Genomic DNA, 23380 nt, shown 5'->3' on the forward strand with positions numbered 1-23380 from the left:
ACAGGCATGGCCCTCATCACATCCGTGGCGTTGCACCGGCGCCTCGAGGGTTCATCTTCCTGTGGAAAGCAGCAGAGCCGAGGTGCAGCTCCAAGGAGTGCACAAATAAGACCGAAATTGCCTGATTTGGCCCCGTTTCTGCTGTGCCCGGCTGGGGATGGCTGCAGCCAGCTGGGCAGCAAAGCTGCCACCCCTGCCCTGGGGGATTGGGAAGTTCTGGAGCAAAGGAGCAGCTCCAGCTGGAGAGTGGAGAGCGGGATCCAGGGCTGGCAATTCCACCTGGAGCGCTCCAGGGACACGAGGAGCATCAATGGCAGCACCCAAATCTACGCCGAGTCCTCCAAGTCCCCTCCCTCAGCCACCAGCAGAGTCCAGGAGCTCCCGATTTCAGCCCTGTGCTCTTATCTGCCACCAGTATCACTACACTTGTCATATCGAACTTCCTTCTTTCGACACAACCATAAAAATACTGTGGTTTCTCCTCATTCTGCAGCGAACACCACCCTCCTCCTCCTCCTCCTCCTCCTCCTCCTCCTCCTCCCAGCCGCGGCTGTCCCGGCCATGGGGACAATGACACGCAGGTCGTGACAGCTGCCAGTGTCACCTCGCTGCCTTTAGGGCTCCGCAGGAGCGGCTTCCAAAGCGGCGTTGATCTAAGGAGCCTTCTTGAAAAGGGGATTGCGGGAACAGAGCAACAGCAAGAGGGGAAAAGCCCTTTACAATGAAAATCTTCATTATTCCTTTTGAAGAGCTTCCCGCAGCAGCGGCTGGGGGACAGGCACGACCCATCCCTGCAGAATCCCGATTTATTGAGACTCTTCCCTGCGACCCCACCGTGAGATCCCCCAGCCCCGAACTCCATCCTGCAGAGAGCCACATTCATTTCTAATTTAGGGAAGTCAATAGCAGCGTTATTATTTCCCCCTTTAAGCAGCGCCTTTGCAGCCCCAGCCCCGGCTCTGCCTTGCAGGGCTGAGCCCTGCCCGGAGGTTTTGGGGTCTCTCACGCCCTGGCTGTAGGTTCGGGGGTGGGAATCGCATCTTTTAGCGCAGCCAAACTCACGCAGAGGCTGCAAAGCGCCTTCCCCACCTGCCTGCGGACCCTCCATCCCCACCGGCATCACCCCCCGCGCCTGAGACTCGAGACATCAGCGCTGGCTCGTCCCGCGGATCGTGCCCTGCAGCCCCGGGCCCCGCAGCACGGGGAATTCCGGTGGGCTCCCGTACCTCCAGCATCCAGAAGGCCAACATCTTCCGCATGTAGGGCTGGATGTCGCGCTGCACGCACTGGAAGTAGGACACGCGCGGGCTGTAGCGCTCCTCCAGGCTCAGCAGGTTCTGCAGCACCCGCCGGTCCCCCAGCAGATGCAGGTCGCGCCCGGCGCGGGGCACGCGGGGCACGGACTCCGCGCACAGCAGCTCCATGGGGCGCGGGGATGGCTGAACGGGCGCGGAGGGGCAAGGAAGGGGGGATGGACGAGGGGCGGACAGGGGGCTGCAGGGCAGGCAGGCAGGAAGGAAGGAGGGAAGGAGGGAAGGGGACGCGGGCGGAGTGAGGCGCTGCAGCCACCGCCGGCTCCGCCGCGGCCGCGGGACGCCGGGAACTGGCGGCGCTCCCGGCCGAGCCCCGAGCGCCGCCGCGCGCCGGGGGGGCGGGGCCGCGCTCCGCACCAGCCAATCAGAGAGCGGCGCCGCCGCGCCCGCCCGTTGAGGGGCGGGGTTATAACCGGCCTCAACCAATCAGAGGAAGGATCGCCGCAGAAGGGGCGTGGTCCCGCCGCGGGGGGCGGGGCCAGGGGCGCGCCGGCGGGACGGGCGCACGTGGGGCGCTGCTGCCATGTTGGGGGGGGACAGGGGGACAGCGGGGACACACGGACACGGAGCGACCGCCCGACACCACCCACGGCACATTTCCGCCGCGTTCCCTTCGTTCCCCCGCTCCGAGGGGTCTGTCAGCCCTCTGATTTAATTTTAATTAACTTTTAATTTTAATTTTTTTTTCAGTGTTGAGTCCTAGATTTTTTTTTTTTTTTGGGAAGTTTTTCAAGGCTGTGGAAATAATCAGCTGCGCACATGTTTGGAGCCGGGCCGTCCCGAGCCCGCTGGCTTCCAAAATTCAGCCTGGGTGCAGCTCCACGGCAGATAACAACCGCGGGGGCTGCCGAGATAAGGCTTTGTCAGCCTTGGCTGCTGCTCCCGAATAATTCACAATTGTTTGGGAACACCTTTGAAAAGTACGAAGCTGCTCAGTCATCAAAGGAATTTCAAAGTCTTCGGAATAGTTTTGCAGTGTGGCTTCCCCAGCTCTGTGCTGGGACCTGATCCTGCTGCTCCTTGCTCCACCGCAATTCCTTCCTGCTCTGGGAAGCTGCAGACTGGTGTGGGAAGGTCCCTGAGGTTTGTCCCTGGCTGCAGAAGCTGCGACTTTGCTGCTGGGAAGGGTCCGAAACCAGCATAAAATATATAAAACCCACACCAGGTTCTCCACACAAAACTCTGCTCCGCAGGGATCAGAGCAATGGAAGCTGCAGAAATCCCGGAGCAAAGCCTGAATCCCAAAAGGATCCCAAAGGGGGCTCCTCTGGACACCCCTGACTGATCCTGCTGGGATATTCCGCAGTAAATCCACTTATTTGTAGGCTGAGGAATGAAAATGTGCCATGACAGCTGCTCCCATACACATGAATGACACTTAAGTCACTTCTGCCTGGGCCATTTCGACACATTTCGTGCTTCTTTGTCATCTAAAGAGTGTTTTAATGACAAGCAAACACCCCAAATTAATAAGTGCCAGTAAGACAAGACTGAATTCTTTGTTCTGTCAGCTCAGGAGGTTTTTTTTTTCAGGTTGTTCAAAATGAAAAGCATGTTTGTGATCAGAGGTTTCGAGGCTCAAAGTGCCCCTGGTGACAGCGAACACCAAGGTCACATCCACAACACCCTTCCCACGTGCTGGAATCCCATCCCTGCCCCGGGCAGGTGGCTTTAATTTCCTGCAATTTATGGCAGGGATGGTCAGTTTTTAATGATGTCATCAGCATCCATTTGCTGAGAAGCCCAAGGATGATGCAGAACTGGAGGCAAAACCAGGGCAGAGAATCCCATCAACCCCACGAAATTACAGTGAGGAAGAGGGAATTTTTCTAGGTGAGATCAGAACTCCCAAAAATCCCCTTTTTCCCCCAACTTTCTCTTCACCTCACAAACAAATCTTCCTGCGGCGTGGGCAGGAAATATTTGAGGAATCCATGGGAGAGAGCCCTGTGGATCAGTCAGCTGCTTTTAATCCGGGGTGACCCCCCCACTCCCTCCTCGGGAGCTGCATCCCCCCTTCCTGCAGGGGAAGAGAAGGGCCCCATATCCCACATTTTTAGCAAAAATAGCAGCTCTTGACTCCAGCAAAGGGAAACCACAGCAGTGGCTTCTTGGGCCTTCTGGTTTTGGGGCTGTGTCTTTGGAAATTGAAAGTTTCAGGACTTTTTTTTCCCCCCCTCCCCTCCCCACCGAGACTTGCTGGGTTTCCTCCTGTTCCCGGTGTTTGTAGGGTGGTTGTGGGGGGAAGGGAACGTTGCACAAGCCGATGTTCCTCGCAGATGATGACTGGGCAGAAGCGGTGCCCCTGCGAGCTGCATGAGCAGGCTGGAAAGGCAGAATTACAGACCGCAGGCATCCCAAAAAGCCCATTGTGCATGGGTGTGCGGATGGAAAGGGGGGAAAATTCCAGGAAAACCAAATTTTGGTCGCTGCTGGCCATAGATAGGCGGCTTCCTGGCTCGGCCAAGAGCAGGGCAACGTTAAAAAAGGAAATTCCTTGGGAGTAAAAATGAAAAAAACCCAAAACCCAGTGGCCTCCAAGCTTCCAGGAGCTCGGCCTGATGCTGTTGATCTTTGCTGAATCATAAAATCGGGATCGTTGTTTGGGAATGTTGATGATGAGGTGAAAAGTGCGGCCGGCAGTTCTCAAAGGGCGGCGCGGATGTGGGGCCGGGGCTGGTGGCAGCTGGTGGCACTCGCGGGCTGGGATGGAGCCTAATGCCGTTCATCCACGTTCCTGGAATTGTTGGGGCTGGAAAATCCCTCCAGGATCACCGAGTGCCTGATCCACGCTCAGCCCAGAGCACTGAGTGTGACATTGTCACCTCCAGGGATGGGGACTCCAAAGCTCCCTGGGCACTTCCAAGGCCTGAGCGCCCTTTCCATGAGGAAATTCCTCCTGATTTCCACCCTGACGCTCCCCCTGAAGCCGTTTCTTCTCTGTCCTGTGCCTGTTTCCTGGGAGAAGAGGCAGCACCTTTTCCCCACCAGTTTCTTTGGGTTTTATTTAGTATTTCCCACCCATCCAGTGTGACCTTCCCAGAGCTGAGCCCTCTCCTTGTCCCTCGTCACAGCGCGACCAGAGCGTCACCGGTGACATCGGAGTGAAACTTTGAAGGGCTTGGAAAGCAAATCCAGCGAGCCCAGAGCTGTCACTGCTGCAGGAAATCCCCCACCCCAAATGACACCCAGCCCCCACCCGGTGGGGAAGAGCCAGGGCAGCATTTCACACTCTCAGCTTTGAGGAGCTCGTTTAATTTGTCATATTTTCCACCTGTTTTTCCCTAAAACTCCCCAAACCCATCCTAGATTTTGCAGTTATTCCCAGCAGGAAAGAACAAGGGAAACGAGGGCTGGCAAAGTGTCACCGCCTGTGGTGGTCACAAGTGGCCAGGACAGGGGCTGGCCTAGTTTAGGGTCCATCCGTGGGGAACAAGGACAAGAGGGGATGAAGGAAGGAAGGTTTAAATGGGATCTTGGGAAGGAATTCTGCTCTGGGAGAGAGGTGAGGGGCTGCCATGGAATTCCCAGAGCAGCTGTGGCTGCCCCATCCCTGGAAGTGCCAAAGGCCAGGCTGGACAGGGCTTGGAGCACCCTGGGGTGCTGGAAGGTGTCCCTGCCTGTGGCAGGGGTGGGATGGAATTTAAGGTCCCTTCCAGCCCAAACCATTCCATGATTCCATGGAGTTCTGCCAGGAGGAGCAGGCGATGCTGGGACACCACAGGGACACCTTGGGCCATCTCAGGTGGTGGCTCCAGGATTCCAAGCCCGTGGCTGAGGCATCTTCCCTGCTCATCCAGCCCTTCCCTGCTCATCCAAGCTTTTATATTCCAAAAGACAGCTTTTTCCTTGATTTAAATCCCTTTATTAGGGCAGGTTTTGGCCCAGTTTGGCCCAATTTTCTCTAAAAATCAAAATCAGAATAAAAGCGGGACTGGTGCTGCTGTTTGGGTTTATGCTCTGTCCCTCACACTGGTATCCAAGAATCCGCATTCCTGGGGTATAAATCCATTTATTCCCGAGTTCCTTAACCAGGATTATTCTAGGAAAAGAAGAGATGGATGTAGGGGAGCCCTTGGCTGAAGTGACTTCCAGAAGAGAGCAAAGAAAAGGTTGGAAAGAGGGAGAATGGGGGAAAAGAGACCTTTTAAACCCAGGACTGAGCCAGCGATTCACTGCGTCTTCTGGCAAATAATTTAGGAGAAAATTCGTGATTTTGTAGAAAATTGAGAAGTAAAATTAAAAAAAAATCATCAAATTAAAGTGATTTTTTTTTTAGGCTTTGCAGTGTGAATTTTGGAGCAGCTGGGCCAGATGTGAATCCAGAGGAGCCAGCCCAGGTCACCTGAGGCAGCTCAGTGTCATTTCAACCTGATTTTGATGAGAAATTTTTTGCCTTCATTTGTCATTTTCGCAGCTGTTGGCTGCCTCAGTTCCCTTTTCCCGAGGAGATCTCAAATGAAATCACATTTTCATTGACTCAAACTCGGAACCAGAGCGAGCCATCCCCAGGTGAACGCTCGGTTTGGCTCCCAAATCAGCATTTTCGAACCAGCCAAACTCAGCTGGGGAAGACAGAGAGAGAGAGAGAGAGAAAGAAATGAAGGACTGTGAAGAAAAAAAAAAAAAAAGCGAAGCTGAAACCAATCAATTTCAGGAAACAAACTGGGCTTGGAAAGCCCCCGGTTGGGATAAATTTAGGTCATTTCAGGGGATTATCTGTGGTCACCAATTATGCAAATAGCGAAGAAAACCCAGGCTGCCTTGATATTTTACATCGAAAATTCAGCTGTTTCTCCACCCCCCTGCCCTTGTCCATCCTTCCTGCCCTTGTCCATCCTTCCTGCCCTGCCCTCATCTCGCTGCCTGTGGGGGACATCAGATGGGCTTGGGTTTTTTGAAGAATTTGGGGTTGCAGGTTGGTTTTTTATTTGATGTGAGGAGCTCAGGGCTGCTCGGAGGAGCAGCACAAAGGGAATTTCCTGGGATTTGCTGGAGGAAGGAGCAGCCCTGCCCTGCTGGAGGGCTCAGGAATAGGAAAATGCTGGAAGTTGAGCTTGGTGTTGAGTCCACTGTGGGATGGGGGTGCTGCAGCAGCACCTGGATGTGGGAGCATCCAGCCACGTTTTCCATAAGGGAAAAAGGCAGGAAAATCGTGGCTAGAGGCAGCCTGAGGGAAAGGGGAGAGATGGGCTGAGCTCAGGGTGGGGAGGGGGGGGATTTAAGCCGGGTCTAAACAGGGCTGGAGGCCTGGGCAGGGCTCCTGGGAGAATCATTCCGTGTCCAGGGTGAGTGATGTGAGTCTGGGAAGAGAGGAGAAGGGGGCAGGAAGGAGGAGAAAGGAATAAAAGGAGGAGAAAGGAATAAAAGGAGGGGAAAGGAATAAAAGGAGGGGAAAGGAATAAAAGGAGGAGAAAGGAATAAAAGGAGGGGAAAGGAATAAAAGGAGGAGAAAGGAATAAAAGGAGGGGAAAGGAATACAAAGAGGGGAAAGGAATAAAAGGAGGAGAAAGGAATAAAGGAGTCAGGGAGGAGTAAAAAGTAGAAGAAAGGAGGCAGAAAGGAGGAGAAAGGAGTCATAGAGGGGGGCAGAAAGGAGTAAAAGGAGAAGAAAGAAGAAGAAAGGAGGCAGAAAGGAGGAGAAACAAGTCAGACAGGAGTCAGGAAAGAGCAGAAAGGAGTAAAAGGGAGAAGAAAGGAATAGAAAGGAGGAGAAAAGAGTCAGGAGTCAGCAACGGGGTCAGAAAGGAGGGAAAGGAGAAGAAAGGAGGAGGAAGGAGTCAGAAAAGAGAAGGAAGGAGTCAGAAGGGAGTGCAAGAGAGGAGAAAGGAGTCAGGCAGGAGCCAGCTGCCCTGCGGTGCCCCAGCAGAGCCGGGCTCTGACCAGGCTGTGGCAATTCAAAGCCGAATTTCAACCCTGAACTTCCTTCCCCTCCAAGGCTGAGCCCCGAGTGCCCCGCAGGGCATTTCTGTGCTCCCCAGCACCGCTGCCCAGCTGGGCTGGCAGCCCAAACCGGGGTGAACATCTGGATAACAGCTGCAGGTGTTGGCAGCTGGGCCAGCTGCATTCCCGGGATTGAAATCCAGCGGGATGTGCTCCACTCGGGATGGCTGCAGACACGGGGATGAATCCGTGGGATCCAACCCCTTTGGAACTGCCCAACACAACCTGCTGGGGCAGGACAAGGGTTGGATGGGATTTGGGAAGGAATTCTTCCCTGTGAGGGTGGGGAGGGGCTGGGATGGAATTCCCAGAGCAGCTGTGGCTGCCCCTGGATCCCTGGGAGTGTCCCAGGCCCGGTTGGACGGGGCTTGGAGCAGCCTGGGATGGTGGGAGGTGTCCCTGGTGAGCTGAGCTTTAAGGTCCCTCCCAACCCAAAGCATTCCATGATTTCAGTGATCCCTGGAAAGCTGTGATCCTTGCCTGCTGGAGGGAATCAGGAGCATGTGACAGCCTGGGGGATGTGGGGACAAGGCCACACGGCCGGGTCAGCGTGGCCTGGCGGGAGCAGCGATCTCCCTTTGGTGTTCCCTGACCTGGAATGGCGCTGCCTTTGTCCTGCCAACGTGACTTTGGAACCAGGAATCTTTGGAGCTTCTCCTTTGGCTTTTCCTGCTGAGTTTTGGAGCAGCCTGGCCGAGCTGAACCTGTTACAGTGACTCTGGGGAGAAAAAAATGAGGGAGACCTTTCCCAGGAGAGAAAAAAATGAGGGAGACCTTTCCCAGGAGAGAACGGGATGGGAGGAGAGCGGGGGAAGCAGATGAACCTCACTGCTGTGCTCGCTCTGTGACAAATCTGGGAGGGGACAGGGGCAGATCCAGCCAAGGAATTCCCATTTCCAGGCGGAGCCCTGAGGGTGCAGGATGGGAAGCTCAGGGAATCCTTTCTCCTCCCACCCGAGAGCTCCGGGGGTTTCTTGGGTTCAGAAGAGGCAAAAGTCAAATTTGGCACAGGATTTTGAGTTCTCAGCCCGGGCAGAGAGAGAAACCAGGGAGATTCACAATCCCAGAGCCAGGAAGAGGAAGGAAAAGGGAGGATAAGGAGGGGAAAGTAAAAGCTGCATCAAGGGCTGGAATTTCAAAGGCACACCGGGGTTTTTCTGTCCAGGCTGTGGAAGAAGCAGGAGCTGGATTTGGGAATCTGCCCCTCCTTTCCAGGCTGGATGAAGATTGCCCAGAGCTCAGCTTTGGCCACGGACACAACACACAGGTCTGGGTGTCTCAAACAAGTTTCCCAGAGGGAATAATTTGCGTTTTCCCGCTCTGCTGGATAACAGGATGTACAACAAAAATCCGTTCTCGATGCTGACAGTGAGAAGTGCGCATTGGGAAGAGGCAGGGATTCATTTCCCAGCTCTTTCCTGCCTTGCTCAGAGCATTTCTCTGCTCCAGGCCTCAGTTTCCCTCCAGCCAAATGGGATAAAGGAGATCCACGGATAAAGGAGATCCACGGATAAAGGAGATCCACGGAATTCCTGCGGACGCTGCAGAGGTGTGGAATTCTAAAATTGGCCGTGTTTACCCTGCAAGAGGCTCCCTCCTGCCCCCCCTTCAAGCAGCCACGTGCGATTTCATGCCATGCACAGGGACACCCTGGCAGCGTCTCCCAGCCCCAGCACCTCCTGCCAAAGCCCCCCGAATCCTTGGCTCCACAGGAACTGCTGGAGGGCATCGGAGCAGCTCCAGGGCACGAGGGTGAAGAGCAATTTTGCTGTCCCCACTCGGGTTTGGGGTCCTGGGGGGCTCCCTCAGCCCCCGGAGCAGGCGCAGCCCGATGCGGAAGGGCTTAAATTCCCAACAAAAGCCGTGCCCGGCGCCGGCGGAGCCAGGAGCAGACTCAGCTTTAAAAAACCCCAACAAACCAACCCTTTCTGCTGGCAGCAGCAGTGAGAGGAAGGAGATCTGGGTCTCCTGAGCAAACTGCTGGGGCTGGGAGTGCTTGAAAGGTTTCCTGGAGACACCAGCACAGCCCATGGCAATGTTTTCCCATCGGGAGCAGCGCTCCCACCTCGCTCTTCCCGGTGCCCCGAGCGATGCCCGAGCTGGTGGGGCTGAGAGCTGACAGCCAGTGCTGGCTCCTGCCACTTCCTCTGGGGCCTGCCATGCCAGCTGCTGGCAGGGGGACAGGGCCAGAAAGAGCCTGGATATTGTCTGGAGGGCCAGGGGGGTTCTCAGAGGCAGCGGAGGAGAGGTGAAACCGCAGCCCCGATAACGGTTCTTGCAAATCATCCCTGGGCAGGTCCTCCTGCCTTCCTGGCTCAGCTCATTGCAGCCTCTGCCACTCTCAAACCAGCCCCAGCTTTCAGCAGCACGGCAATTTCTTATTTTCTGGTTTCCTGAACAAGTTTTCCTGAGAGAAAAATGAGGGTTTGTTTTTTTTTTTTTTTCCCCTCCACTAATGTGATGTATAATAAAAATATGCAATCAGTATTTAAAGTCCATGCTGGGAAGAGTCAGGGTTTGGGGATTCATTTCGCAGCTCGTTTTTGCTTTGCTCACAGCATTTAGCTGCTCCACGCCTCAGTTTCCCTCCAGCCAAGTGAGATCCATAGAATTCAGCCACTCCAGGTACTCTAAAATACTCAAAAATTGACTGTATTTATTCTGCACTTCCAGGGCACAAAGCCCATCCACATTTAGGTGATCAATCATTAATGGTTTTCTTTGATTAAAGGTAATAAAGGCCTTCGGGATGGTAGAAAATTCCCAGGTGGGAGATGATGCCTTCAAAACAACTGCACAAACACAGAAACAAAGGATCGAATTCCCCCTGAAAATGACATTGTGCAGTGGAATGGCTGGATCAGCCCCTTGGAAAGGCACCTGGTAATTAACTCGGTGTAAATTAATCAGCTTCAGACAGGATTTAGGGACTTTCATAGCCGAGCGCTGCCTTTTGTAGTGACAACTCCCAGGAGGACTTTGAAGTCCTGCCTGCTCCAAGGGGTGGCACAGGCTCCGGGATTTGGGAATATTTTTGCTTTACAAGGGGGATAAAAGCATCCCCAGCCCAAAATCTGAGGGGTTTTTTTTTTTTGGGCTCTGTCACACACAGGAGGTGCCAAACTTGAGATAAGGCGGACAAAGGAGCTGCCTGAGAAGCCAGGGAAGCGGGGGGAATGTGGGATCCGATTTCCTGGGAGAAGCTGCCAAAGGGTTTGTCCTGCTTTGTGCTGCCTGCCCTGGCCTGGCTGAGGGAGCTGTGCCAGGGCAGGGACAAGGACAGGACCTGGCTGGCTCTGGAGCGTGGGCACAGGCGACAGGAAAAGGGATTTCGGGAGAATTTGTCTCAAAATCAGGTGGGCTCCAGGCAGATGAGAGCTTTGCTGCTTCCACCACCCAGCAAAGGATGTTGTGGTGGTGAAACCATTTCGGTGTGACTGTATTTAAATCAGGAGAAATGTAAAAGAAACGGGGTTGATGTAAAGTGGGACTGGATTTGGGTAAAAGCATCTCGGTGGTAAATAAAGCTCCCCCAGCTCAGCAACAGGAGATTCCTGAGCTCCACAGGTTCCCACACACGGAGTAATAACAGGAATAAGGAAATGCTCCTTATTAGAAGAAACACACAAAGTGAGACTCCTGCAATTCATTAAAAACCAGATCAGAGCTGCCTAAATATTGGGTGAGCTAAAAAAAACAAACCGGTGGGGGAAAAAAATAAAAGAAGAAGAATCTCCAAAGATAACTATCAGAGACTCCACCCCAGCTGCCCCCGAGGCACCCCAGGACGTGGCACTGGGCAGGGTGGGGCTGCCAGCATCCGTGCTGGGGATCTGTCCTTCGACAGGGAGAGAGGCCTCAGAGAAACCCCAAAGTTCACAGGATGTTTGTCTCCCAAAAGGCTGGGAAAGGGCTTGGTTTTTCTACCTGAAAAGAAATCTGTGATTTTGTGTCTGTGAATCCCTCTCTCCTTGTTTTTCTTCGTGCTTTGTGCAGGAGCAGGGCTGGGCTGTGATGCCATAAAGGGGAATTTGGGGTGAGGCTGCAGGATGTGGAGCCTCCCTGTGGGGCACTGCCTGTGGGTTCCCCACGCTGGAGCTGGGCAGGGAAAATTCCTCCCATCCCACAAAAATCTTCCTTGCTGGCCATCAGGATGGACCCAAGGCTTTGCAGAACTTCTGGCCTCGTTTCCTAAAGAAACAATCCAGCTGCCTGGCCTCCCTTTCCCATAAATTCCTCATCCTTTGGCTGATTTCTGCCCAGCCTGACCTGACCACTGAAGGCACCACGGTGGCACAGTCCCACAAGTGTCACACCAACAGGGCACTCAGGAGACACTCAGATCCCACTGAGGAACGGCTGCAGCCCTTCCAGACACGGATAATCCACTCAGGGGCTGGGCTTTTGTGGGAAAGCAGCTGGGGAGCAGTGGCTGGAGAGCTGTGCCACATCTGGTTGTCACCAGACCCTCGCAGGTGGCACCTCGGTGTCTAATCCTGCCACCCCAGCCCCGGCGTTATCAGGGCCCTGTGACCACCCTGAGACCAGAAAGGGCAGAGATAAAGCAAAAAGTCCTTTTTTTTCTTTTCTTTTTTGTGCTCCTGCAGCTCCAGGCCTGGGTTTCTCAGAATCCAGCTGCCCTCAAAGGAGAAATGAGACAAACAAATGTGTGGGGACAGGGACAGGGAGCGATAGCGCTGCCAGGAGCCCCTGGCACTGTCCCTGTCCCCAGGGGTGCCCTGAGGTATCACCACCCTGCACATGGAGCAGCTTAAAGGGTGAGGAAGAGCTGCCTGCACCTCCAGAGGCAGCTGTGCAGGGTTTGGAATGGAAATCCCACGGTTTTCCTCCAGGAAATCCATCCTGCTGCAGTCTCCGCGTGTGAGAGACTGGAAATAACCTCAGATATTGATACTTGCACTTTTCTTGCTCAGGCCCCTGCCAGGGCAGCTCCTGAGCTGTTGGGAAGTGATGCCAAGTGCTGGAATTGTTTCAGGACATGGCTTGGGATCTGTCTGAAGGAGGGGGACACATCCAAGTGGCAGCTCTGGCTGGGAGCACCCCAAGCAGAGACCCAGAATGTGCCCTGGGAAGGGGTCAGGAGCTGTGCTCAGCTCAATCTGACATCCAGAAAAACTGGAGATCCCTCTTTTTCAGGGATACACTGCTCGAGATTGATCTTATCCTAATTAATAAACTGGAAACAAGAAATAAACTGCATTCTAAGTAATAAACTATATCCTAAATAATAAACTATAAACAGGGACCGTGCATTCGGCCTGAACCCCACAGGGCTCTGCTGTGAAATGGGGCTGGGAAATGCTGCAAGACACCCTGAATTCCCAATTTTTGCAGCTCTAACCACCAAAATCCTGGATAATTCCTGCCCTGATGGAGCCAGGAGAGCCCTCAGTGCCTGCACACCCAGCATGGTGCCCCTGTCACTGATGGTGGCAGGGAGACAACAAGAAATAAAAGGTTTAAAGACAAGGCTGCCTTTGCCCCCACAGATTTCAAGGGGTCCCCACAAAGCCTTTCTCAGCCCGTTGAGCCCCACAAATTTATTTTTACCTGCCAAACACATTCAGAGCATTCAAAAGTGTTTATTTACTTCCTGCCCAGTGAAAGTGGAGCGGGAGAAAATAGATGCTGAGCAACGATCTCTGCTCACCTGCAGGGCCCCGCTGGTTGGGTGCACAGCTGAGAACTCCAGGGGTGCCCCCAGAGCAGTTTTTGCACCCCCCCCCCCCAATCTCTTGGCAACCCCACACCTGCAGCCCTGGCTGAGGTGCTGAGGATGTGTCTGGGGGAGGCTTTGAGCTCAGCCTGCAAAGCCACGGCGGCTCAGGGAGCAGAGATTCTGCTGGGGGGGGGAGGGTCCTGAGCTGCCTGTGAGCTCTGGGCTCAACCCAGAGCTTTGCAAAGCTCGGCTTTCACAGGGTTTAAAGGGTTGCACCAGGTTTGAAAAGCAGCTGCAAGAGAGGCTTGAAAGATGTGGCACAGGAGGTTTGAGGAGTGTCACATCCCAGAGCTGGCAGGAGTTGCTGCCACATTTTCCCAGTCCTGGTGCTGCTCTGAGACTCCTGCAGCTCTTTGCACTCGGGGTTTGGAGCATCCCAAATATTGGGATTGCATCTTTCCCTGCCTTGATAAAGCCACGGAGGGAGCCACACGTGTCCCCTCACCAAATTCAGGCTGGCTCTCTCCTCTGCAGCATGATAGGAAACTGCAGAGATAAAGAGAAGATGGAGAATTTGGGGAAATCTCTGCAAAATCTGAGACTTTTTGGGGTATTTCCTATGGTGAGGCTGATCCAGGCTCTGCTTGTCGATGTAATTGAAGCCATCAGACATCAAAAAAAAAGGGCAAAGCTCCCGTTTTTATTGATTTGTTTTCTGGATCAGGCTAGAAATCCAAGCAGGGTTGGTTTGGAAGGTGCTTTCCGTGAGCCTGGAGCCCATCTGAGCCCTGCTCCCACCCAAAACCTGCCCACAGAAACCTGAGCTGGGCTGGGGAGCACCAGCCCCTGAACACCTGAGCTTGGAACAGCCTTTTTCCAAGGGAAAAACCCTTGGAAGAGGAAAAGAAAGACAAAAACTGCACAAAAGTGCTGGGTTAGAGCCTGCAGATCCCCATCCATGAAGCAGGGATCTGCTTGAGCCAGGAAATGCTTCCCAGGAGAAGGGAGAAATGCAGGATGGAACCACTTCCAAGGGATTGTTGCTCCTCACCTCTCCTGATGCTGATCCAGGTGGTCTTGGCTCCAAGCCCACAACATTTGGGCCTGATTTTTGGAGGTCTCACCCCCTGGACATTCCAGGCAGAGGCACAAAGTGTTGTTCTGTTGCCTTCCAGCAGGAATTTGGCACAAGGAATTGAGGCCACGGACACTTTGAGATGAGCCCAGTGAAGCTGCACAGGCAGCAGGGCTGGTTTGGGGGGTGATGCTAAAAAAATAGAACAAAACACTTGAAATATTTGAATTTTGAGGGTTTTCCCTCAAAAAGATCCCATTTTTCCAAGCTGTGGCTCCTGCACTGCCACACTCAACCAGCTGCAAGGAGGAGGGAAGGCAGCACCAGGCTCCCTGCACCCATCCAACTTCTGCTCTCGCATAGGAAGTTGATAAAAACCTCACTGGGTTGCAAAAAAGAAAATCAGATTTCAAAACCGCTGCTCAAAGGGCTCCAGAGGCTCTCAGCAGCCCTGGATTAACCCTTTCCACCCTTTCCAGAGGGTCCCTTTCAGCTGGGGATGCCAACAAATCCTTTGGTGTCTTTGCTCAGCTCTTTGGGGGCTTTTTTTTGCCCTTTGTGTTCTATTTTGATGTGGATTTTATCTCGGGGCTTATCACCTGTCCAACCTGCTCTTATCAACGAGCAGGCTGGGGAGAGGAGGGGATGGAGGGAAAAGCTCTGTTAAAATGCTCACCTGCTGCAAAGGGTGAGCAGAAAATGGGTAAAAACCAGTGGAAGTTTGGCTGGAAAAAGCCATCAGCCTGTCAGAAAACACTTGATCCAGCTCCTGCTGGGAAGATCCAGCTCCTTGGAGATTCCCAATTCTGGATTCCAACCCCCAAATCCTCATTCTCACGGAAGAACCAAGTTCCCACTCTTTTGTGTATTTTCCACCCGTTCTGGGAATCGTTCCTGCAGCGCTGACGCAAAGATCTGTGTCCTGCCAGCTTGGGAATGCACTGATCCACGGGATCCAGCTCCCCCAGGGATCCCAGAGGAACGACAGCTGCGGATGGATCAGCATCCCAGAGGGTGGATCAGCATCCCAGAGGAAGGATCAGCATCCCAGAGGGTGGATCAGCATCCCAGAGGGTGGATCAGCATCCCAGAGGGTGGATCAGCATCCCAGAGGGCGGATCAGCATCCCAGAGGGCGGATCAGCACCGCCGTGGCTCTTGGTGGACAAAGCAAAGACAGATTTGGCCTCACTTCACTTTGGGAAGTTCCAATTTTAGCATCCTTCTCACCAGGCAGGAAAAATGCCACTAAATAGGGCCATTTTGGGGGATTTTTTCCCCATTTCCTGCACCTTCCCTGCCGTTTTCCCTGGAGCAGAGCCCTAACACCAGCACCACCAGCTCAGCCACCTTTTTTCCATGCCTGCTGCTCCTGGAAGATCTGCTCCCAGCCTGCTGCAACCTGCCAGGCACTTGGGGAACAACCTGGGGGAGGAGATTCCCTGGATTCTGGGATCTGAAATACGGGATTTGTCCCACTTCCCATTCCACGGGCCTGCACCAGCCCTGCCACGTCCCTGTCACAGCAGGACAGCTTTGCACAGCTCCAGCCATCGGATTTTCCTGCCAGGAGGGAGCTGGGCACTTCCCTTCCCGCTGCTTTGTGGTTTTCCTGGGATAGGGAGCAGGTGGCCTGGGCTTGTCACCCCCTGCCTGTCACCCCCTGCTTGTCACCCTGTCTGTCACCCCCGTCACCCCCTGCCTGTCACCCCCTCCTTGTCACCACCTCCCTGTCACCCCCATCACCCCCTGCTTGTCACCCCCTGCCTGTCACTCCATGCCTGTCACCCCTTCCTTGCCACCCCCTGTCACCCCCTCCATGTCACCCCATGCCTGTCACCCCCTGTTTGTCACCGTCTCCTTGTCACCCCATCACCCTCTGCCTGTCACCTCTGTCACCCTCGTCTGTCACCCCCTGCCTGTCACCCCCTCCTTGTCAGCCCCTGCTCGTCACCCCTGCCTGTCACCCTCTGCCTGTCACCCTCTCCTTGTCACCCCATCACCCCCTGTCACCCTGCCTGTCACCCCCTGTCTGTCACCCCCTGTCTGTTGCCCCCTGTCACCCTCTGCCTGTCACCCCCTGCCTGTCACCCCCTGCCTGTCACCCCATCTGTCACCCCCATCACCCCTGTCACCCCCTGCCTGTCACCCCCTGTCAGTCACCCCCTGTCAGTCACCCCTGTCTGTCACCCCTGCCTGTCACCCCTGTCACCCTCTGCCTGTCACCCCATCTGTCACCCCCCGTCACCCCTGCCTGTCACCCTGCCTGTCACCCCTGCCTGTCACCCCTGCCTGTCACCCCCTGCCTGTCACCCCCTGCCTGTCACCCTGCCTGTCACCCCTGCCTGTCACCCCCTGCCTGTCACCCTGCCTGTCACCCCCTGTCACCCTGCCTGTCACCGTGTCTGTCACCCTGCCTGTCACCCTGCCTGTCACCCCTGCCTGTCACCCCCTGTCACCCTGCCTGTCACCGTGTCTGTCACCCTGCCTGTCACCCCTGCCTGTCACCCCCTGTCACCCTGCCTGTCACCCCTGCCTGTCACCCCCCGTCACCCCTGCCTGTCACCCCTGCCTGTCACCCCTGCCTGTCACCCCTGCCTGTCACCCCCTGCCTGTCACCCCCTGTCACCCTGCCTGTCACCCCTGCCTGTCACCCCCTGTCACCCTGCCTGTCACCCCTGCCTGTCACCCCTGCCTGTCACCCCCTGTCACCCCCTGCCTGTCACCCCCTGCCTGTCACCCTGCCTGTCACCCCTGCCTGTCACCCCCTGCCATCCCCTGTCCCCCGTGCCCTGCTCGCTGTGTGGCTGTGATTAAATCGGGCCTGTTCAACCGCCGCCGCCGCCAGATGTGGGGACCTGCTCTGTCACAGAGGAGAGGCAAACAGCCCCAAGTGACACGGGGTGACAGAGGTGACAGTTGTGTGCACGTGAAGCGTGGCCTGGCCCCCCCCCGGGTGCCCCCAAGCCACAGGATCTTTGCTGGGCCCGTGGGAAATGATTTTATCAATCTTTAAATATTTCCCCCCAAAACAGACCCTGCTCTGGTGGTGAGGCTGAGGAAGGGCCTGCTCTGTCCCTCAGCCAACTTTCCCTTCTGGAATCTGGGAAAAGCTCAGTATTCCTGAGCTTTTTCCAGCTAAAAACCCCCTGCTCTTCCCCAAATCCATGGGGATATCAGACCTCTTCCCTTTCCTGCCCAGCTGGAGGGTTCCAGAGCATGGAAAAGCTGCTCGGATCCGTTCTTGGGGTGCCACCAGCGTCTCCTTGGCCTGATGGAATTCCTCACCCCCAAATCTCACACCAAATGGAATTCCTCCCACCAAGGGACACGGCCTGAGGGAAATGTTGTCCAGGAATGTGAGCCAGGATCAAGATTTTATCCATAAATATTTTCTCCGCTTATTTTTCCCCTCTTCAAAATCGCATTTCCTGGGATAAAGGGATCCTTAGGGTGGGGATCCAGGGAGCTGCACAAGAGAGGGACAACGAGTGGAGCCAAGCCAGAAACTTCCAGAGGAGATTATGGAGAATTACAGAGAAATCTGCAGCTGAGAGAGGAAGAGCTGGAGCCGGGAGGGAGGGAGGGACACGATCTCTGTCCCCATGGCCAGGGCAGGGAGGTGACAGCACAGGACCTATCGTGGCCTCCCAGCTGGTGCAGCTCCAGCCTGTGGCTCTCAGGGCTGCCATCCATGGGGACTTTATCGGGGCTGTCCCTCCTCTCCTCCCGTCCCGCTCCTGCCCCTCGATTTCCAAAAAGAGCGGGAGAAGTCCCGGAATCAGCGGCACATCCTGAACAGCTGCTGCCACCCTCTATCTGTGCCTCAGGCCTGGTGTCTCCTTGTGGCTTCTGAAGCCCCCAGAGACACCAAACTGCCCTGCCAGGCTGGTGGGGAGGGGTGACGACCCCAAAAAGGCTGCAGGGGTTTGTGGGTTCAGTTGGGAAGGGGTGAGAGGACCCCAAAAAGGCTGCAGAGCTTTGTGGGCTCAGTTCTGGGCGGGAAGAGGTGAGAGGATGATTTTTAGGGACATGGCTCCTTCTGAAGTCAAGAAAAGCCATTAAAAAGCCAATTTTTTGGAGGGAGGAGGGGATTAAAAAGGTCCTTGAAAGAAAACCAACATCATCCAAGTGATTTAACAAACCTCCCTCTCCCCACAGCCTTTTGCAGGATTTCTTCCTGAGAAGCCTCCCCTTTCCCTGAAGATCCTGGGGTTTTTTTTTTGGAGCACAGATGAATAAACTCCAGGCTTTGTTCTTAGCAAGGATCTTTTATCAGCTCCTTACCCTCATTTCATCTGCAAATGGGGACGGGGAACTGATCTGATCAAACAAGAACCAGTCCTAACCCAAGCTCTAAACTCAGCTTGAGCTGTTGAGAGGGTCCAATGAGTTCACACAACTTCCTGCATTTCATCCATCCCGATTCCTTCTGTACTTCCAGGGTCCCACTGGGAAGAAAAAAGGGACTTTTCATCAGCCTCCCAGCTCGGATTTAGGGATTTTCTCAAAGTGCTTTGCTAAGAAGCGACGGCAGCTTAAAATGACAGATTTAATGAGCAAGAGAAGGTGACAACAGTCGCTGTCACCCCCGTTACTGTCACCCATCCTGTCACACCAAGGAGCTGCTCAACTCTGCCACGCTCAGCTCCTTCAGCTGCTGCTTCAGCTCTTTCCCCTCAAACCCTTCCAAAAACCAGCTCATTTTAGCTCCAAAGATCCCCCAAGGCTCCTATTCTGGTCAGGGAATCCCAACAGCAGAGTTTGCCCCATATCCCACTGTGGGAAGCATCTCCAAAGCCCCTCGGTCCATCTTGGGAGGATTTTTGCATGGATGAGACCCAAAACCATCTGGATAAGTCCCCTTGTCCGTCAGAAATTGGGAATTGCTCGTGAAAGGACCCCAAACCCAGCTGGGATCAGCAAACCCTGGCACACGACCACAGCTCAGAAGAGTTTCCCCAACTTTCCCAGAGTTTCCCAAACTTTCCCGTTGCCCTGCTCTGAAGCAGAGCCAGCCTGGGATCCACTGCAGGAATGGCTCTGAATCCTCCATTCCAGGAGGGAATTTGGGCACAGCTGCCCAGAGCCCATCCCAGCCCCAAGGAGCAGCAGGATTCCTTCCCCCACCCCTGCCCTGAGGAGGCACCACCCTGCCTGTGGTTTCCTGTGGTGACAGTGGGGTTTTGTCACTCAAATGTGGCTGCTCCGGGGCCAGGATGTCACCCCGTGGGGCCACCAACACCTCCCTCTGCGAGGCACCGAAGGGATGGGTGACACTGCTGTCCCCTGTGAGCTGAGGTGGCTTCCCCTGCCGGCTCCCACCTCTGATCCCTGGAAAAATCCAGGCAGGCACCTGGGATGGGCTCCTGGCCCTGGGCAGAACGGCCAAATGTGGATGAAACCAGGGATAATTCTGGGATTGCTGCAGTTGAATGTGGTATTTGCACCTGCCTGGTCAAGGATGAGTGGGATGAGGTGGATTCCGGGAGGTTCTGGTGAGGAATCCATGCCAGGAATGAGGCAGAGCTCTCTGTCCCTGCTCCCAGAGTCTCTCCAAGCAGTTTTTTTAGGATCCCTTAAGGGAATCCATGCCAGGAATGAGGCAGAGCTCTCTGTCCCTCCTTCCAGAGTCTCTCCAAGCAGTTTTTTTAGGATCCCTTAAGGGACCAGCTCATCACCATCCCTGAATAAAGCAGGAGAGGCTGGGCCAGACAAGGCCTGGCTCTGCTGAACGTGGGGATCTGATGATTCCCAGCATCCCTGATCCCAAGGGATTGCCTTGGGCTGTCCCATCCAGCCTCTGGCACGTCCAAAGTGGCTGCACTTAGCCCAAAGTGACAATGACAATCTGCAGGTGGCATTGGGCAGAGAACTTGTCACCCTCTGCACTTCAGGAAGCAGGTAGGGAGCATTCCCATTGGAAAAATCCAAGGAATTGAGGGGATTGGGGAATGCAGAGAGCTAAACCTGCAGAGCTCCTCTGTTCCCTCAGCAACCCTAAATCTGCATTTCCACAGAAAATAAAGTTCCCATCTGAGCCACACAAAAATAAAAAAGCAGCTTGGATCCATCTCCTCATCCTTTTGGATCCCAGAACTCCAGGCAGGGGGACAGGAGGGAGCAGAACATTCCCTGAGCCACCAGTGGGGCTGGAGATGGCTGGGGGGAGGTGGGGGTGAAATTCCTGCTGGATTAGAGGTGGCCCTGACTCGGGAGCTGAGGGAATGGGAAGGAACAGATTTGACATAAATAAAAAATAAAAAGCCCAAAGCAAATATCCATCAAATCCTGGAAAAAAAAGCAGGAAAGATCTCTGATATTCCAATCTGGCCAGAGACAGCTCCTGGGATCTGCTGCAGGCTCATCCTCATGGAGCAGGACTTCCAGAAGGGGTGTCCACGCCACACAGGATTCCCTGGGAATACCTGGGAAGGGTCTCCTGCCTGTCAGGGGTGGCTGTGAACCCCCCAGCTCATCCTGGGGATGAATTCCAACACTCTCCAAAGAGTTTTGTGGTGGAGCTGGATATCTGGGAGAACACTGCAGCCCTGAGGAGCCCAGTTCCCTGTTTACTTCCTGCTGCCCTGCATTCCCAGCAGCTGGAATTTGTGGGATCAAAGAGCCCCCAGCGCAGGCAGCTTCTCCCCCGTGGTTATTTGGAGGTTTGGATAAACCTCTCCAAGTTTTCCTCTGGAAAAATTCCCCCCTGGAATATCCCAACTCCCACCCTGAGAGGTGTTTGGTATCCTGGAAGCTTTTCCCCACTCTCTGTGCCTGTGGCATCTTTGGAAGAAGTCTCAGTTCCAGCTGGGACTACTCAGAGCTCATCCACCTCCCCACACCTCGCTGGGAATTCCTTTCTGGATCAGATTTCCCTCTTCCAAATAACAAATCCAGGGAGAAAACTCCAAGACTTTCACTTCCAGAGTCTTTAATATCCACCAACTGCCAAGAATAACATTTTAGCAAACAAATAAGATTGCTCAAGTATAAAAAAAAAGGCTCAAAACTCCAAATAAAATATAAAAACCAACAGTCCCATGGATTTAAACTCTCCATGTTGGAGTTCTCATTCCTGCAAGGCACAATCCAATGTCCACATGGGGAAAAAAAACCCCAAACATTCCCAGAAATTCCATTTATTCCCTCCTAGCCCAGCAGCAGCTTCTGGAGCACATCAAGTGTTTGTCACTGTCAAACTGCACCCCAAAACCCCTCCGATCTGGTTATCCAAGGAATTTGGAGGGGCTCAGAGGAGTTTTCAGTATCAAGAGGGAGCAGGGTGGGTTTGGGTGGATTTTTTGGGAGATCCTCACAGCTGAGGGGTGAAAATCGGCATTAACTCAGCGCTGGTGATTTGGGTTCTGAAGGAAGCGGCTCAAAAATCAGAATATCGCGGTCCCAACGTGCCCTCTGCTGGCAGCGGGGCTGGCGCAGCCAGGAAATCCTGGGAAAGAGGGAGGGAACCGACCACACAACAAGATCCTTCTCTCCAACCCCATCCAAAGCACATCTCTGGGAAGCCACAGTGGGATTTCAGGGACAAGAGATTAAAACGGCTTTCCTCTGGAAAATTCCCCACTGGAATTTGCACCCTGAGAGGTGTTTGGCATCCTGGAAACTCCTCCCCCACTCTCTGTGCCTGTGGGAAAATGGAATCTAAATCCCAGATGGGAGCACTCATGGAACAGGGATGGACACAAGGTGCCAGCAGGGTTTTGCTTCCAAATTCTGTCCCTTTCAAATTGGATTCGTAGAATCATAAAATCATGGCATTGTTGAGGTTGGAAAAGCCCTCCGGGATCATCGAGTCCGAGCTGTGCCCGATCCCCACCCTGAGCACTCAGTGCCACGTCCAGGTGACACCTCCAGGGATGGGCACTCCAAACCTCCCTGGGCAGCCCTTTCCAACCCTTTCCATGAGGAAATTCCTGCTGCTGTCCACCCTGAGCCTCCCCTGGCCCAGCCTGAGGCCGTTCCCTCTCCTCCTGTCCCTGTTCCCTGGGATAAAATCCCAAATCCCCCCTGGCTGCCCCCTCCTTGTCAGGGAGCTGTGCAGAGCCAGGAATTCCCTGATCCTCCTTTTCTCCAGGCTGAGCCCCCCTCAGCTCCCTCAGGATTCTCCAAACCCTTCCCCATCTCCCTCTCCTTCCCTGGACATTCTCCAGCCCCTCCATGTCCCTCTTGCCATGAGGGCCCAGAACTGGACACAGCATTCCAGGTGCCTCAGCAGCTCCCAGTGACATTCCTGGACATTCAGCAAAGGCTCCTTTGTGCTGGTCCCCCCTGTCCCAGCTGCTCTCAAAGCCACTGCAGAGCCCCTGGATCCCTGGAAGTGTCCCAGGCCAGGTTGGATGGGGCTCGGAGCCATCTGGGATAGGGGAAGGTGTTCCTGCCCATGGCAGGGGGTGGAATGGGATGAGCTTTAAGTTCCTTTCCCACCCAAACCAGTCTAGGATCGGTTGTTTCCATCTCTCCATGTTCTGAGCCCACTCTGGGGTGACCCTCGTGTCCCCCAGGCCTGGCACGCACAACACCCGCAGGGAGTTCCCGCAGGGAAACCACAGCCAGATCCCCAGAAATCCGTCCCAAGGAACATTCAACATCCTTGGCACAATCCAGAGCACAAAAGGCAGGAGATTGCCCTCAACACCACCTTGTCAGCCCACACACCCCTTCTCCTCCTACCTTTGCTGCTCCAGAAGTTTCCTTCGCTTCAGCTTGGAACAATCCAGCTCCACCTCCCCGTGCCTCCTCATTTCCCTGCTTTTTCATGGATTTTGCTGCTCCTGCAGGGGAAACCCAGCAGCGTGAGGGAGCCGTGTTTCCACCCAGCCCCAGGACCTTTAATTCCCGGCGTGGCAGCTGTTGTTTACATCGCTTTTCGCCCCTCTCTGACGCTCAGCAATTGGCTCTCAGAGCGTTCTGGCTGTCCCACACGTGTGCTAGAACAGGAAGCGAGGGGTGGGAGCTGCAGCCTGGTGGTTTCCTGTTCTGGCCTCCCCAAACACTTCGGGGACAGCAGAGCTTTGATCTCGGGTACACCGAGGTGCAGCTCAGGGTACACAGGGCTTTCAACAGGAAACCCTCGCTGTTCCCATGGTTACAGGGCTTTCACAGGGGTTTTAGTGAATCATTTCCAAGTGGGAACGTGGTGCTGTGACAGGAGGTTTGTGGTCCTTGTTGCAAAATAAATCATGGTTATCTCAAGGCAGGATGTTCTTTGAGGTCGGGTCTTTGTGCGCTTTCGAGCCTCATCAGTGAGAAAGGAGAGTTAATCAGTGGAGCAGGCACAGGTACATCCCTGGCTCAAGGACATCCCGGAATTAACGAGCTCTAAGGATGTCATAAATCAGGATGTCCACGG

At 54.5% G+C, this 23380-nt stretch overlaps 1 protein-coding gene across 2 annotated transcripts in view; it reads right to left on the reverse strand.

The window, feature by feature from the left end:
• Positions 1-22831, reverse strand: part of CCND3 (cyclin D3) — a gene marked incomplete at its 5' end in the record, with an annotated part of 34010 nt that extends 11179 nt beyond the window's left edge. Inside the window, one exon of one of the 2 annotated variants that reach the window (XM_082296039.1) lies at positions 22702-22831. In XM_082296039.1, the coding sequence (XP_082152165.1) occupies positions 22702-22788 (87 nt within the window). Of the gene's footprint in view, positions 1-1226; positions 1425-22701 lie in introns of those variants that run through there. The other variant, XM_082296038.1, reaches the window with a different exon arrangement.
• Between the last annotated feature and the right edge of the window lie 549 nt (positions 22832-23380).

Source organism: Coloeus monedula (assembly GCF_965178545.1).
Source record: "Coloeus monedula genome assembly, chromosome: 23".
Lineage (NCBI taxonomy): Eukaryota > Metazoa > Chordata > Aves > Passeriformes > Corvidae > Coloeus > Coloeus monedula.